Raw genomic sequence first — 15,724 nt, forward strand, 5'->3', positions numbered from 1 at the left:
CTTTGGGTTGTGCAAGGAGGCAAAGTGTATCTACCTACACCTCCATCTTGGTCAGAAGTCCCAGACTTATTAATATATCAACTATAACAGCATTAAAAGTCAGAAAATATGACAGCATTGTCAGAAGTTAAAAGATTGTATTTCAGTACTGCAGGGGGGTTGAGTTAAACTAGTCAGAGTTTAGCTGGATTTGGCTTTCTTTTTATCTTCAAGGAACAATAGGCTTCAAATTACTTTTTAGCTGCAATTACCTTGTGCTTAGAGTGGGGTCTGGAAAGCTGTTCTCAGTAGTCCTGCTACACCTTCCACTATTAGCCACCCCTGTATGCTTTTGCCACAGAGGGGTTTCTGTCTCTATGTAGTTTTTCCCTATCCCAGCAGTAAACTGCTATTGTTTATCACTTGGTGCTGGACAAATCTTGGGGACATGGGTGGTCTGTTGTCCTGATCCAGCCTAAATTTAGGGCCAGGTTTCTACTTTTTGGGGTCAGGGTGGGGCCTCCTCAGGGTTCTTACTTTTCTACCCCCTGGCAGTCAAATTGCCTCACGTCGGTGGTGGTTTTTTAGCGGGAAAGTTTCCTCCCCAGCATTTGCAGACCTTCAGTTTGTATTGGTATAGAATTTCTAGGCCCAAGATTTCTGGGTTCTCCTAGGAGTGGAGGGTTTTGTGTTTATCACTCCCTCAGCAATGCTGGTTCTCTACTTGTGCTGGGGTCTAGTGTTTCCTATCCTGCTCCCAGGGACAGACAGATTTTGTTCCTATTCCTTCCTTACATACAGTAAAATTTTGTCTGAGCTTTGCGGGTAAGAGAACTTGCTGTTCTGTTCTTGCAGCTTGAAGGCTTTTAAGGCAAGGGTTTGTGAAAGTGGGTGATATGCTTTGAGCATGTCACCCCAGTAAGTAGCAGCCTACCACTTCATGTTTGCCTGCACCCCTAAGGACATGTTTTAGGCCTCCTGCTTCCAAAGTTTCTTGTATTTGGTAGAGGTCTAAATTCTCCCATCTGAATCTCGTAGGTATGACATCCTACCCTACACTTGGCCTTTAAGTAAGTTGCTAAAACTTGGTTTCCTATCCCACCACCTTTGTCTTCTATGCTCTACTGAAGATGAAATAGTTCATTTCACAGATGTTGAGTCCTGCCTCAATTTACTTGGTTGTTTTGAGGCTTCAGAGATCTGATAAGGCTTGAAAAAGCATTCCTGTCATTTCTTTTGTTATGGTGGGAGGAACATTCTCGGAAAGCTTTCTACATTCCAAGTGAAACCAGAACTCTCATCTGCTTATTCTTACAGGTGAATTTTAGACATTTCTTTTTGAATTAGTAATACAAATTATATTAGGATTTTTACTAGAATTTTACTAAGGTAAAATTTAGTGGAATGGACATTACACTAGTTGGTCTTCCCATGTAGATATACTGGTATTTTCAGCATTTATACAAAACTTATTTATACAAAGCACACATTCCAGGTTCCTTTTATGGAGTGTATGATTTGTTAATTGATGTTAACTTAAATTCCATAGTTACATACACAAATAGTGGTGGCTTATGCTACTGAAACAAAATTAAGGTAAATAGGAACATCAGGAATTACTAGGTTGGAACCAAATAATCATATATGTACCTCAGGTCATAAAAGACATTAAGCATTATATTTAGCTCTGAGATTCCTAGGAGATAAGACAAAAAGGGAAATAGTGGAATACAGAGTTCTCATAGAAAAAACAGAATTTTATCTGGAGAAATTTTTCTTGCATTGAATCCTAGGATTTTTAAATGTAGTTCCTTCTAGAAATAACAAGATAGAAATTTAGTGCAAACACTGTTTTGTAGAAAATAGTCAAATGTCCTTCAGGTGACCATTTCTTTTCCTTACCTTTAAAGGTTAGGAGCATACTTTCCTCTATTAACAGAAAAATAGGAATTCTAATAATGAATGTGAAAAGTTCAAATAATCCTGACAAATTTTTCAGAACTGTTGAAAATATTTATTTCGAGAACACCTTTAATTGGAAAACAGCAGAAACAAAAAGAGAAATATCACATTTTATAAAAGCAGCAGAATAACATTCTGAGTTTAGTTCCACAACAAAAGCTACACCAATCTGTGTGTGGCCAGGGGTGGAGATGTGGAAAAAAATTTTTAACTTGAGATAGAGGTAGAAGATAATTCTTTGCTTGCTTCTTATAAATCTTATTTGAAGAACCTCTGAAAAACTGTAAGTTAGGATAGGTCTAGTCTACTAGCATGCCAGAGGCAGAACCAATATAATCTCCTGAAATACAGGACTTGAATAATTCCTCAGGATAACTCCTTAAGGAGGTTTGGTGCCACCAATGAATAAAGTTCCTAACTCGACACTAAGCTCATCCTTTGGGACATCAATCTCATCTCCTGCTTCTTCCCCAAGCTTTTTCCACCAGGGTGCTTGTATATGCTTCAGAGTAGTAAAATGGTCCTGCTTGGCCTTGGCCACCACAGGTCGGGATCTACTTAGGAAGAGCTCGGGTTCTTTCCATTCTGCCTCCTTCAGATTTGGTGCCTCTGTGATAAATAGAAAATAAAGAGGTGTGAATGGAAGAGTTCTGTACAAATAAGTAGGAACTTGAAAACTACTGAGGTGGAATTCTGCAAATGCAGGCAGGGACATGTCTAGATGATGGCACGTGACTGACTATTCCCAAGTTGTAGCTGTGGCTGGCAGCAACTGCACTCACCACCTCATTTTGTGTTTAAAAGAATAAAACAAGATGTAGGTTTATTTAAAATCAGGAATTTAAAAAATAATAGCAGAACTCCATTCTACAGAGGAGAGGCCCAGTTACAGCCACCTATCCATTTTTGTATTCAAAAATACAAAATTTGCAAGTAATGGCATTAAACAGAAGACGCTGGCTCTCTGCACTCCATATATATAGTTCAAGTGTTTCAGAGACTGAAACACTGAAGCTTCATGGACGGGATATCTCATTAAATATACTAGTAAGGATAACACAAATTAACTTTTGTGCAAGCCCTTCATTGAAAATTATAATGTGGCACTGTAACCACTGTTGCCATCTACTTCTAAAATATGATCAACAGCTTATGAGACTACATGACAGAATCCGGCTAATAGGTCTCAATAATCCTAAAGTTAATAACTTTGACTTGATACACATGAATGATAGCAAAGCTAGGGAAGTAGTTAAGGAGGAGGTTATGGGACTTTCGGCCAAGGGAGACACATAGGAAGACTTACTTGGCCTCCTTGCACAGCCATAAGGATAACAACCAATCTAAAAACAAGAAACAACCATAACTGCCAGAAAATCAAACTATATACCAGTCCAACAACCATGGATTTAAAGAAGCCATTTTCATCCAGACTGGAAGGAAGGGCAAAGAGGATGTTGTGTGGTTTGGCCAGGTGGCAGCAGGAGACAGTGGCAGGGGCAGAGTGGGAGGTCCCATGTTCACGTGTGGCAGACAAAAACCCAGAGGGACAATGGGGAAGCGAGCAATACCAGCCCTAGGCAAGACTACGCAGCTCAGGGTTCCAGCGCCTGGAGAATAAAGTCTGCAAAACCCAGTGGGGGTTGGGACAGCAGAAAAAACTTTCAGTCTTTCAGAAGAGTCTGCTTAAAGGGCCCACAGGGTCCTAGAACATATGCAAACCCACCTACTCTGGGAATCAGCACCAGGGCAGCAGCTACAAGGGCACTAGTCGCTTACAGGAAGTAGGGGATATGACTCGAAATAAGGTGAGAGCTGAGCAAGTGGCACTGTTCCCTCTCTGACCCTTCCCTCACATACAGCACCACAAAGTGGCAAAGTGGGTTGCACCTAAGGCTCCACCCCTTACAACATAACAGGTGCACCCACATCAGGAACCAAAGCAGCTCTACCTAACATACAGAAGCACATGTAGGCTGCCATATTGAGAAGACAAAGAAATATGGCCCAAAGAACAGAACAGATCAAAACTCCAGAAAAAAAACTAAGCAACACAGAGATAGCCAACCTATCAAATACAGAGTTCAAAACACTGGTGATCAGGATGCTCACAGAAATGATTGAGTATGGCTACAAAATAAAGGAAGAAGTAAAGGCCATACAAAGTGAAATAAAGAAAAATATACTGGGAACCAACAGAGAAGGGAAGGAAACTGGGACTCAAATCAACAGAGCAGAAGGAAGAAATAAATATTTAGTTGGAACAGAAAGAAGAAATAAGTATTCAGAAAAAATGAGGAGAGGCTCAGGAACCTCTGGGACATCTCCAAACATGCCAATATCTGAATCACAGGGGTACCAGAAGGAGAAGAGGAAGAGCAAGAAATTGAAAGCTTATTTGAAAAAATAATGAAAGGAAACTTCCCCAATTTGGTGAAGGAAATACACATACAGGTCCAGGAAGCTCAGAGAATCCCAAACAGGGCCACACCAAGACACGTCATAATTAAAATGCCAAAGGTTAAAAATAAGGAGAGAACCTTAAAAAAAAAAAAAAAAAGATTTTATTTATTTTTAGAGAGAGGGGAAGGGAAAGATAAAGAGAGGGAGAAAAACATCAACGTGTGGTTGCCTCTTGCATACCCCACAATGGGGACCTGGCCCGAAACCCAGGCATGTGCCCTGACTGGGAATCATACCAGCAACCCTTTGGTTCACAGGCTGGCACTCAATCCCCTGAGCCACACCAGCCAGGGCAAGGAAAGAATCTTAAAAGCAGCAAGAGAAAAGAAGACAGTTATCTAAAAAGGAGTTCCCATATGACTATCAGCTGATTTCTCAAAAGAAACCTTGCAGGCAAGAACATGCTGGAAAGAAGTATTCCACATCATGAAAGGCAAAGATGTACATCCAAGATTACTCTATCCAGCAAAGCTATCATTTAGAATGGAAGGGCAGATAAAGTGCTTCCCCGATAAGGTCAAGTTAAAGGAGTTCATCATCACCAAGTCCTTATTATATGAAATATTAAAGGGACTTACCTAAGAAAAAGAAGATGATCAAAACTATGAACAGTAAAATGGCAACAAACTCACAATTATCAATGACAGAATCTAAAAAAAACAAAAATGAACTAAGCAAACAACTAGAACAGGAACAGAATCATAGAAATGTAGATCACATGAAGGGTTATCAGTGGAGAAGATTAAGGGGAAGAATGGGGGAAAAGGTACAGAGAATAAGCATAATTGGTAGGTATAAAACAGACAGGGGGAGGTTAAGAAAGTATAGGAAATGGAGAAGCCAAAGGACTCACATGTACAACCCATGGACATTAAAAAAGGGGTGGGGATTGCTGGAGGGAATAGGGGTTCTTGGTAGAGGGACACAAAGGAGAAAAATGGGACAACCTGTAATAGCATAATCAATAAAATATACTTAATTTTAAAAAGGAGGTTATGGGATCTGTATCATTTGGGAACACTGTGTGCTGGTATGATCTAGAAATAGAAATTTTTGAGGAAAGGAGATGGACTGAAAGACCACTTCTGGTGTATTTCTTCTGAAGATTTTGGATGTCATGAAATCATGTATAGGTTCCTTTTGGGAAAGACAAATAGAATGGGCACATACTTATTAACTGTTCAATGTTGGTGCTGATCTGTGCCTTCAGAGCCTCCCTGTGCAGCTGGGCTCTATCTTCTAGGGCTCTGCCCATGAAGTAGTGTTGCAGTCGTTCTTGTGCTTGGGAATGGAGCTCCCTGCTGGTCACATCTGACATCTGAGAGCCCTGGGAACAGAAGACATAAAAAATTGTCACAGGAAGGGCAAATGCACCAAAGTATGTTTCACCCAACCACTCAGCAGAGGTTACAGAATGCTTAACTGTCTCTCATCAACTGAATGTTATGACTGATGTCTACCTTCTACCTTGTCCAAGCAGTTTTAAAAGCAGTTTTAGATGAAAATGCAGGTGGGGAAGTTTCTTTTTGGTATGTTCACTCCCAAGTGTCATTTCCTTACACAGTGTGGTTTACTGGGAGAAGAGGTAAGATTGAGAAACAGTGAAAATTACAAATGGTTTGGCAAAGAGACTGGCCTGGAAGCGAAGTAATAAGACGAAGCCTTTTGTTCTGGACACCACCTGATAAGACTATCTTCTGATAAAATTATCTTACTAATCTTACCCCTAAACTTATCTAATCTATAATGTTATGACTGCTTCAGATTTCATAGCAGGAGGGACAAAATCAGCCAAAGGACTCTTCTTTTGGCTAGTCAGCTAATTTAAAAATAACTTAATTTGGAGAAGAATGAAATAATCTTAACAAAGCTGATAAACATTCCACTACCACTAAAGTTCCAATCCCTGGATCTTGGAAGTAGCTCTGTTCCAGCGAACACACTTTTCAGCCATGGAATTTAAACAGCTGTACTAGATTATGACTAAAGCAGCCTTGCTTTTTAAACAGGAATATGCATCAGAATCACACACAGTGCATTAAAGAGGAAAAGGACACTGGAGACCTAAACATAAAAGCTAAAACTATAAAACTCTCAGAAAAGATGGAGGAAAAACTTCATGACATTGGATTTTGCATTGATTTCTTGCATGACACCAAAGGCACAGGCTACAAAAGAAAAAACTGACAAACGAGACACTTCACCAAAACTAAAAATTTTTCAACATCAAAGGATGCTATCAACAGACTAAAAAGTAAGTCCAAATAATGGGAGAAAATATCAATATATGCAAATCATATATCTGATAAGGAATTAATGTCCAAAATATATAAAGAACTCCTAAAACTCAACAATAACAACAAAAACCTGATTTAAAAAATTGGCAAAGGCTCTAGCTGGTGTGGCTCAGTCAATTGAGTGTGGGCTGCGAACCAAAGGGTCATTGGTTTGATTCCTAGTCAGGGTACACGCCTGGGTTGAGGGCCAGGTCCCCATTGGGGGCCACATGAGGGACAACCACACAATGATGTTTCTCTCCCTCTCTCCTTCCCTTCCCCTCTCTAAAAAATAAATAAAATCTTTAAAAAAAATTACTAAAGAACCTAAAAAGATATTTCTCCAAAAGAGATACAAAAATGCCCAATAAACACATGAAAAGATGCTTAAAATCACTAATCATTAGGGAAATGTAAATCCAGATTATAATACCATGTCACTTATTAGGATGTAAAAATAACATTGGTGAGGATGTAAAGATAGTCTTGCTGATGCAGTATGGAACTTAACTGACTTGAAGCAAAGTCTCCTCCTGTACTACTGAGTATACCTCTAGGTCCTATGAAATTATATAAAAGACTCCAAATCCACTAACTCTGTGGTAAAGCAACTTATTACCTTATACTTATCAGTATATGTACTTATTCACCTGAGACACTCTGTTGGTGAATATAATGTACTAAAATAATGAAACAATGAGTCCTGCCTGGTGCAGCTCAGTAGATAGAGTGCTGGTCTGTGAACCAAAATGTCACCAGCTCAATTCCCAGTCAGGGCACATGCCTAGGTTGTAGGCCAGGTTCCTGGTTGGGAGCATGTGACAGGCAACTGTTTCTCACACAAAGATGTTTCTCTCCACCCTGGCTGGCGTAGCTCAGTGGATTGAGCGCGGGCTGGGAACCAAAGTGTCCCAGGTTCGATTCCCAGCCAGGGTACATTCCTGGGTTGCAGGCCATAACCCCCAGCAACCGCACATTGATGTTTCTCTCTCTCTCTATCTCCCTCCCTTCCCTCTCTAAAAATAAATAAATAAAATATTAAAAAAAAAAAAAAGATGTTTCTCTCCCTCTCTGTCTCCTTCCCTTCCCCCATCTCTATAAATAAATAAATATTTACTTTATAACAAAAAAGTATGATAAAATAAAATAATGTAACACTGACATAGCATAGAAGGCCATATACATACTGGATGTCTTCTGACATAGTCATCCACTTGTTGCTTCAGTTCAATCCTACGTGCATCAGTGAGTTCTCTGAATCCTTGCCAAGGAGTATATAGTTTCTTTTTCTTACGGCACTTTGCTAGGAATTTAAGAGTCTGAAAAAAAAAATCCATGATTTTTCTTCCCTAACAGAACTACTTTCTTCCTACAACATATGGTAGCAACAGTACTGCAACAGTTGCTAACTTAGTGTGTATGAGGAAACAGATGGGACTGTGATAGGGGTAAGAGAGAACAATGACTTTTTAATTACATTCTTCTGTAGTGTTTTAGTATTTTAAGAGGATACATTCCTGTATTATTTGTATAGTAAGCAATAAAGAGGAAAAAACAGAAAATAAGCTTTGGGTTCTAGTCTCAATTCCAGTTCCTTGTAAGTGTATGATTTGGGGCAAGTCACTCATATCCATAGGACAGAAAATAGCAACCCTAATTCTACTTAGCCTACAGGGGTGGTAAAGATCAAAGAGAAAATCTAGAAGTAAAAGCTTTATAAATGATGTTCTTCCTCACGTCCTTTAGAATGAACTTCTGATAAAACAGGAAATCTTGTTAAGAGGCAAGATTTGGAGACAAATTTGAAATTATTCTGCCCAATGTTTTTATTCTTTTCCCTTCTTTGTAATTTGTATTTCCATTGAAATTATAGGTTCACATTGTTTAAGGCAGAGGTTTTCAACATTTTTCATCTCATGGCACATATAAACTTACTACTAAAATTTTGTGGCACACCAAAAAATTGGGTTAATATTTCAATATTATATTGAAATTATAACTATATAAAATATAATATTTTTTCCATAGAAAAAGGCTGTTGTGCTGGTTGTTGTCATTTTTTTTTTTATTTGACAATTCAAGGGAAAAGCGGTCAGTACCCCTGACTAAATTCAGGTATTGCATGTTTTAAAAGTTCTTGTGGCACACCAGTTGTGCTCGCTCTGTTACACCAGTTGAAAATTGCTGGTTTAAGGAAAGACCCGGAAAATCCAGCTCACTGCCTATTTTTGAATGGGTTGTGAGTTAAGAATGTTTTGGATTTTTTTAACATTTTATATGGTTACAAAGTTTAAAAGGAAACTTTTGTACATATGAAAATTATATGAAATTCAAAATTCAGTCTACAAATAACGTTTTACTAAAACGCAGTCACATTCATTTGTTTACATTATCATCTACAGCTTCCAACTGTAGAGTTGAATTGCTATAGACTACATGGCCTGCAAGGCCTCAAATATTTTACTGTTTCATGCTTTGCCCAAATAATTTATTGATGTAATTCTATTGTGTAAAGTGTCAGTTTTAAAAGAATTAACAAAAACACTATATTTCTCTGCCTACTTACCGTGTTCCCTCCCCGCAATGCAACTTTTAAGTCTTTCGGGTTTCTTTTGATGCTTATCTCCATTTACTTTTCTGTGATTTTTCAGATATAGGTATTATCCATTAACTCTCTTGTATGGAAAAAGAGACTTAGCTCTTTCATTGCTGTACTCCTACATACTCTCCATGTCACCAAACATCAAATATTAGTTACACAATAGTTACGGTGTTGTAAAATACAGCATAGGGAATATAGTCAATAATATTGTAGTGACTATGTATGATGCCAGGTTGGTACTTGAAATACTGGGGGAATCACTTTGTATAATATATGACTGACTAACCACTATGCTGTACACTTGAAACTAATACAAAATAATATTGAATGTAAACTGTAACTGAAAAATAAAATAAATTATATCATAGTTTCAGTAAATCAGTGTTCATGTTTATACAATTATGACTACATAAAGGCTATTAATTTTTGAATATAGTATATGATTACTTTTCCTTTCTTGTATATTTTTTATTTTCATTGGAATTAATAACTTATTGTTTTCCTGTGCTTAGTTTTATATGTACTTATCACTGATTATATATCACAAACTCTGCTCTGTCAGTATGTTAAAACACATCAGGCATTCTACCAAATTCATTTTGTCGGAAAGTTTTCTGGAGCTTTCTGATGTGCTCCAATTTGGATTGATAGCTCTCTATGGCTGGTGCATAGCTAGCTGTCATCCTGAGATCTCATTCACCATCATCTTGGTGGCTCCTTTTCATCTGTTTCCTGAATTCTATGCTGTTTTATTTTTGGGGTATTCCTTTGTTTTAGTGACTTTGTAATGAGAGACTACAAAATGTCTTTAGTTTACATTTACCTTTAACTGATGATTTAGTTGCATGTAGAATTCTAGTTGGAAATCATTTTTGCTCAAGCATGTCACACACAGCCTTACTGAATGGCTTTTCACTGCCAATGATGCTATAGATAAGTACTTTTGTCTCCAGTGTATTTCACAGTAATGTAAAATAAATGTAGTGTGTCTCTGTTATTACGTTGGACATTTAGTCAGTCTTTTAGTCTAAAATTCATGACTTTCAGTTTGGAAAATCTTGAATTATTTGATATCCTCTCCTTAGGTTTTCTTTGTCATTTGCTTCAAATGTTGGGCTGTTTGACCTCCTGGACTGGTTATCTTTTCTTTTTTGCCCTGCTTTATAGATTTCTCAAACCTTTTCCCCTAACCCTTTTATTATATCTTTTATTTTTTTCTGTTAAATTTTATTCTATTTTTTTTTCTCTTTAGAAGCATCCTGGTTTTATTATTTTCTTTTAGCTGAGGAAATAACAGATTTTTAAAAGGTTTACTTATCCTTGTAATTTCTCTATTTCTACCAAGTAGTTTTATTCAACCTTTGCTCTCCTCAGATTTCCTGTGATACTTTCAGCTGATATTTAAGAGGGAGCACTAAAAAGATGTTTAGAAATTCTGAGCAGGTAGGTGGGTAGGGTTTATCTACTGTGTACATCAATGTAGGGCTACTGAATTGAGTAGTTTCACTGGAGTACCTGATTGTGAGTATACTTACGACTTTTCCCTTGGGCTATTCAGATTTCCTAAAGAAAACATATTCAATCTGCTGTGTGCAGGAAATCAGCCTGACTGACAGCACTCGGGGAGCTGAGATGAAAGAAAGGGCTAGTGGTCTTTACATTCAGTATGTAAAATTTCCCTTATAGCCCTGTCTTTTTAGTATGGCACTCAAGCCTTCAATTGTACTTGCACCCTTCTGTGAGAGATCCTCTTATTTACCTTTGATTCTTCCATTTCTTCATTTTTCTTGCATGCTTCTTCTGTCTTTATCTCTTGTTTTTAGCACCATCTTTTTTTTTAAGTTTAGTACCAAAACTTTTGAAACGTTTTCTAAAAAAGCTGAATACCCAAAATTTTAGTACCAAGTTTTAGGCTTATGACGCTATGCTGAGAACTGCAGAGCAAATGTTCCAAAATAGAGGAATCTCTGCCCTTAGAACAGAAAAGCCCACCTTGATGTTTCTCTCTTTTCCTCATTCTTTCTCATTTCAGGACTTTGTGAAAGGGTATTTAGTTCCCAAGTTTTATTTGTTTTCTCAACTGCCAATGGTGTGTTTCACTAAGTGCTTTTGTGGTTGGTCTGTGATGGATATGTGTAATGACACAATAGTACTTTTCTGCTTATAATCAAGTAGCAAGAATTAACCATCATTCTGCCTTAGCGACCAAATACATACCAGCAACCATTACCTTCCTTGTCAACCATTACCTTCCAAGACTTAAAAGATGAGAATGCAAGAAAAGAAAATCCTGCAGCATTAAGAGGGAAAAGGTAGCTAACTTCAAATTAAATTCCAACACTATACCACTACAGAGAATTCCAATTTGTCTATATAAGTAAAGATGTTAAATTTGAACTTAGCAATTCCACATAGGGTTTTCTCAATTTTTAGCTACCTAAAAAGCAATGCCCCTGCTTTTGCACAAGGTAGGGGATGAACAAAAAATAAACAACAGTTCTAGCTTTTTTTGGTGAAGGACACTAATAACCAGTTCCTCCTGAGGGACGAGTTAAACGAAATGATAATCCTACTTTTTCTCTGTGAAACTGATGAATAATTATTTCCTTTTCCTTCTAATCAAGGTCAACTGCAGTGGCAACAAAACTATAGGGTGGGCCCTGGCTGATGTGGCTCAGTGGACTGAGCACTGGCCTGAGAACCAATGGGTCATGGGTTTGATTCCCAGTTAGGGCACATGCCTGGGTTGTGGGCCAGATTACCAGTAGGGGGAGCACAAGAGGCAACCACACATTGATATTTCTTCCCCTCTCCTTTCTCCTTTCCCATCTCTGAAAATAAAATCTTTAAAACAAAATATAGGGTGGGGCAAATGTAGGCTTACAGTTGTTAGTATGCGAAACAGAGTTCATTTTTGTATTATTACTTATTAATGACTGTATTATTTTCCGTATGAACTGCAGACCTACTTTTGCCCCACCCTGTATAATGAATGTTATATGTGTAGCTTTAAATTATGTAGTAGACACATTAGAAAAGTACAAAAAATGTACTTGAACAATAAAAAATTAAAAATAAAGTAAAAAGAAATAGGTCAAATTAATATTTTGCATAGTTACATAAACATAACTCAAATATGTATAATATTAGCATGTCAACATAAAATCAGTATAAAAACTTATTAGTGAAATATTTAATACTCTTTTTTTTCCCCATAGTAAGTTTTCAAAATCTGATGGGTACTTTAGACTTACAACACATTTCAATTTGGACTGGCTACATGTAAATATCAATAGCCACATGTGGTTATTGGTTACTGTACTGGAAAATACAAATCCAACTAAGTGTATGTCTTAGAAACGGATGCTTAAAAATGTGGCAAATGTGTTCTTTACTCACCATTGCCCTGTTTTAATTTTCCCTAATTTCCTTTTTTCTTCCCTGCCTTACTGTCATTTTTCTTTCTCTTTTCCCTCTTTGAAAGTAATCTTCTTTCCTTTTCTATTTTTGACCAGCTTTGCTTTGGCTTCATGTTACTTTTATTTTATTTTTGATTTTAGAGAGAGGGGAAGGGAGGGAGGAAAGAGAGGGAAAGAAACCCTGATGTGAGAGAGAAACATTGATTGGCTGCCTCTTGTACCCATCCTGGCCAGGGATCAAGCTCACAACCCAGGCATGTGCCCTGACCAGGAATGAAACTGGCAACATTTGGGTTTGCAGGATGACACCCAACCAACTGAGCCATGCAGGCCAGAGCTTCACTGTTATTCTTAGTAGTGAGTTGCAAAGACTATAAATATGATCTTGACCCATACCTTTTCTACCTTCAGTGGAGACCTATTCCTCTTTTTGGGTGGTTAAGCCATATTCCTCTTTTTGGGTAGTTAAGTTGCAAAGCAGAGCTGATGAATTTTGTTCCTCTTATGCCAAAGGAAAGTGTGAAAGCCAAAACAACTTTGCCTGCACAGCCCTCAGATATTTTCCTATGCCGACCCCTGCTTTTCTGTCAAAGTAATAATGGTTGATAAATTAAGGTATCTCACTTTAGGGTAAATGCCCTTTTACAAAGTATTGGGCTTATCTAAACCAGGCAAGGTAGTTAGTCAACTCAATAAGGACCCTGTTGATTATCTGATAGGGAAGAGTTTTAAAAAGGAGGTTGCCATGAGGTAAAAGTATTAGAACAGACACAAGGGGTCCTCTAAAGGAAATGTCTCCTACACTGACATCCATGAGTTAATCCTTAGATGGCCTTGCTTAGCAGAGGGTTCATATCAGGTATTGGTGTGATTCAGCAGTGGTATAGGACTGTTTGATGCAGTTATAGCCTGAGATTAAAAGCCTGAGGAAGGAGGTGGCAAACATCTCTTCCTATTTTCCTAAAACTGATCTTAGTCTTTTTTTTAATGGTTTAAAAAAATCTCTGTAAAAGGTTAATCAGAGAATTCAGCAAAGAAACTGTTCAAAATCTATCACTGTGTAATACCAAAATTGGCCTGATATTCAACAAGCAGTTGTAAAACTCTCTAGGGGTTGTAAGAACACCTCTCTATGGCTCAAAAATTATAATGACCTCATTATATCAATACTTTACCTGTACATTAAAAAAATCAAATATGACATACTGTACTTGCAATTTATAAACCACTTTTCCATGTATTAGGTCATCTGATCCAAACAACAACCAAATGAAAATGGTAGGGTAGACATTCATTCATATACCAAACACATGCCGAGAGCTGACAACAATAAATAAAACTTAATTCCTTATACTTGAGGTGCTCACAGCTCAAGTAAGAAAGAAAAGAAATTAACAAATAAACACTGCTGTACATCATAAACGTGTATAAGGGTCTATGAAAGTGCTAAGGACTGAGTATCTAAAGTGGTAAGAAGATTCTTCTTTTATAGAGGAGAAATTAAGGCTCAGGAAAGCTAAGTGACCTGACCAAGACTTCACAGGAAGTAAACAGCAATGTTTTTAATCCAGTATTCTTTTTACTACATCAGACTCACTGCTCTCTGAAGTATGACAGCTGCTTTATATTCCACAAGAGATGGCTTCTGTTGGAGAAAATTTTTCCTTTCCCTGTACCCTCTCCAATGTTTCTGGATAATCAATGCTGATTTCTCTTCTATTTCCTGATTATGTTTTTCCACCTGACCTAAAAAGAGGATAGACACCATTACAACCTACTGACCTCTATGCTGAATCAAATTCTGGAATTAGGACAATGACAGTAACAAAAATATTGCAGTCCTTTTTTTAAAAAGAATACTTTTCACTTATTTTCCCAATTCTATTATTTTACAAGGGTTCAAAGATTTCAGAAACAAAGAACTCCAAAAGGTTTCTCAGATTTTAGATTATACAGCTTCTTTGGAGAAAAGATTCATAAAATGTTTTGTGTCACAGAAAAAAAAGGCTGAAAATCCAATAGCAAGAACATTTAGAAAAAAGAATCACCAGTATATGGTTAGAAAGTCATTTAGTATTTCCAGAGGGAAAGGGAAAAACAGATCTATGTGTTATCTGTGTTTCCAAATTTCTCTTTAGTCACTGACTTGGTTTGACAGATGACTTTGTTTTCACTTTCTGGAAGTTGGTTAGTATATAGCCCAGGGTTCACAGTAGCTGACAGAATAAGGCAGTAGAAGGTAATAATAAAAAGGGGTGTATTTGAGAGATAGTACAAAAAATTGATAGGATTTAATGACCAACTGAATGTAGCAAAAACAGAGGGAAAAAACTCTAGGTTGTTTCACGGATGGGAAACTGAGCAGACTATTGGTACAATTACCTGAGATTGGGAATACAGAGAGAGGAAATTAGAAGGGGGGATATCAGGACTAGATTTTGGGATGTTTGTGGCTAGCTAAATAAAACTACCCAATAGGCAGCCGGTTACAAAGCTATGTTGTCCAATATAGTCAACATTAGCCCCCCCCCCCCCAAAAAAAGCTACTTAAGTTTAAATAAAGTAAAAAACTCAGGTCCTCAAGTACACTCACTAGCCACATTTCAAGTACTTGAGCCACTTCTAGCCAGTGGCTAAGTTTGGACAGTACGAATACAAACACTTCATTTTGTTTTAGGAGGGAGGGTGAGAATGAATTTCAGAGTGCTTAACAATCAGTTAGTAGTTGAGGCTATAGTCATGGATATGATACCACAGGAAGAGCAGCCTGAGAATAATAGGGTGGAGATGCAACACTGAGAAGCAGCTATATTTATGGAAAGGTAGCAAAATAAGAAGCTAGTAAAGGACACCGGAAGTGAGTAGTAGGAAGGAAGAACAAAAAAAGACCTAGAAACCAGTCAGATCTCTCAGACTACACTTTAATATGAATTTCAGCTTAGTGTGTCAAAGGTGACAAGAAGGTGTCACAAGGTTTGTACTGGGGTATGAGTATAGTTTCTGATGGTGGAATGGTGATATTC

General features: G+C 37.5%; 1 protein-coding gene across 4 annotated transcripts in view; it reads right to left on the reverse strand.

Annotated features, from left to right (window-relative positions):
- Positions 1-1,970: 1,970 nt before the first annotated feature.
- IQCB1 (IQ motif containing B1) overlaps positions 1,971-15,724 on the reverse strand; it is a 51,595-nt gene continuing 37,841 nt past the window's right edge. For 2 of the 4 annotated variants that reach the window (XM_045851352.1, XM_045851353.1), the window contains 4 exons: positions 14,299-14,447; positions 7,868-7,999; positions 5,575-5,731; positions 1,971-2,550 (listed from right to left, as the gene is read on the reverse strand). In XM_045851352.1, the coding sequence (XP_045707308.1) occupies positions 2,321-2,550; positions 5,575-5,731; positions 7,868-7,999; positions 14,299-14,447 (668 nt within the window). In that variant the 3' untranslated portion in view covers positions 1,971-2,320. Of the gene's footprint in view, positions 2,551-3,247; positions 3,285-5,574; positions 5,732-7,867; positions 8,000-14,298; positions 14,448-15,724 lie in introns of all 4 variants that reach the window. The other 2 variants (XM_045851355.1, XM_045851354.1) reach the window with 2 other exon arrangements.

The sequence above is a fragment of the Phyllostomus hastatus genome, unplaced genomic scaffold, assembly GCF_019186645.2.
Source record: "Phyllostomus hastatus isolate PE091 unplaced genomic scaffold, TTU_PhHast_1.1 phas_contig_86, whole genome shotgun sequence".
Lineage (NCBI taxonomy): Eukaryota > Metazoa > Chordata > Mammalia > Chiroptera > Phyllostomidae > Phyllostomus > Phyllostomus hastatus.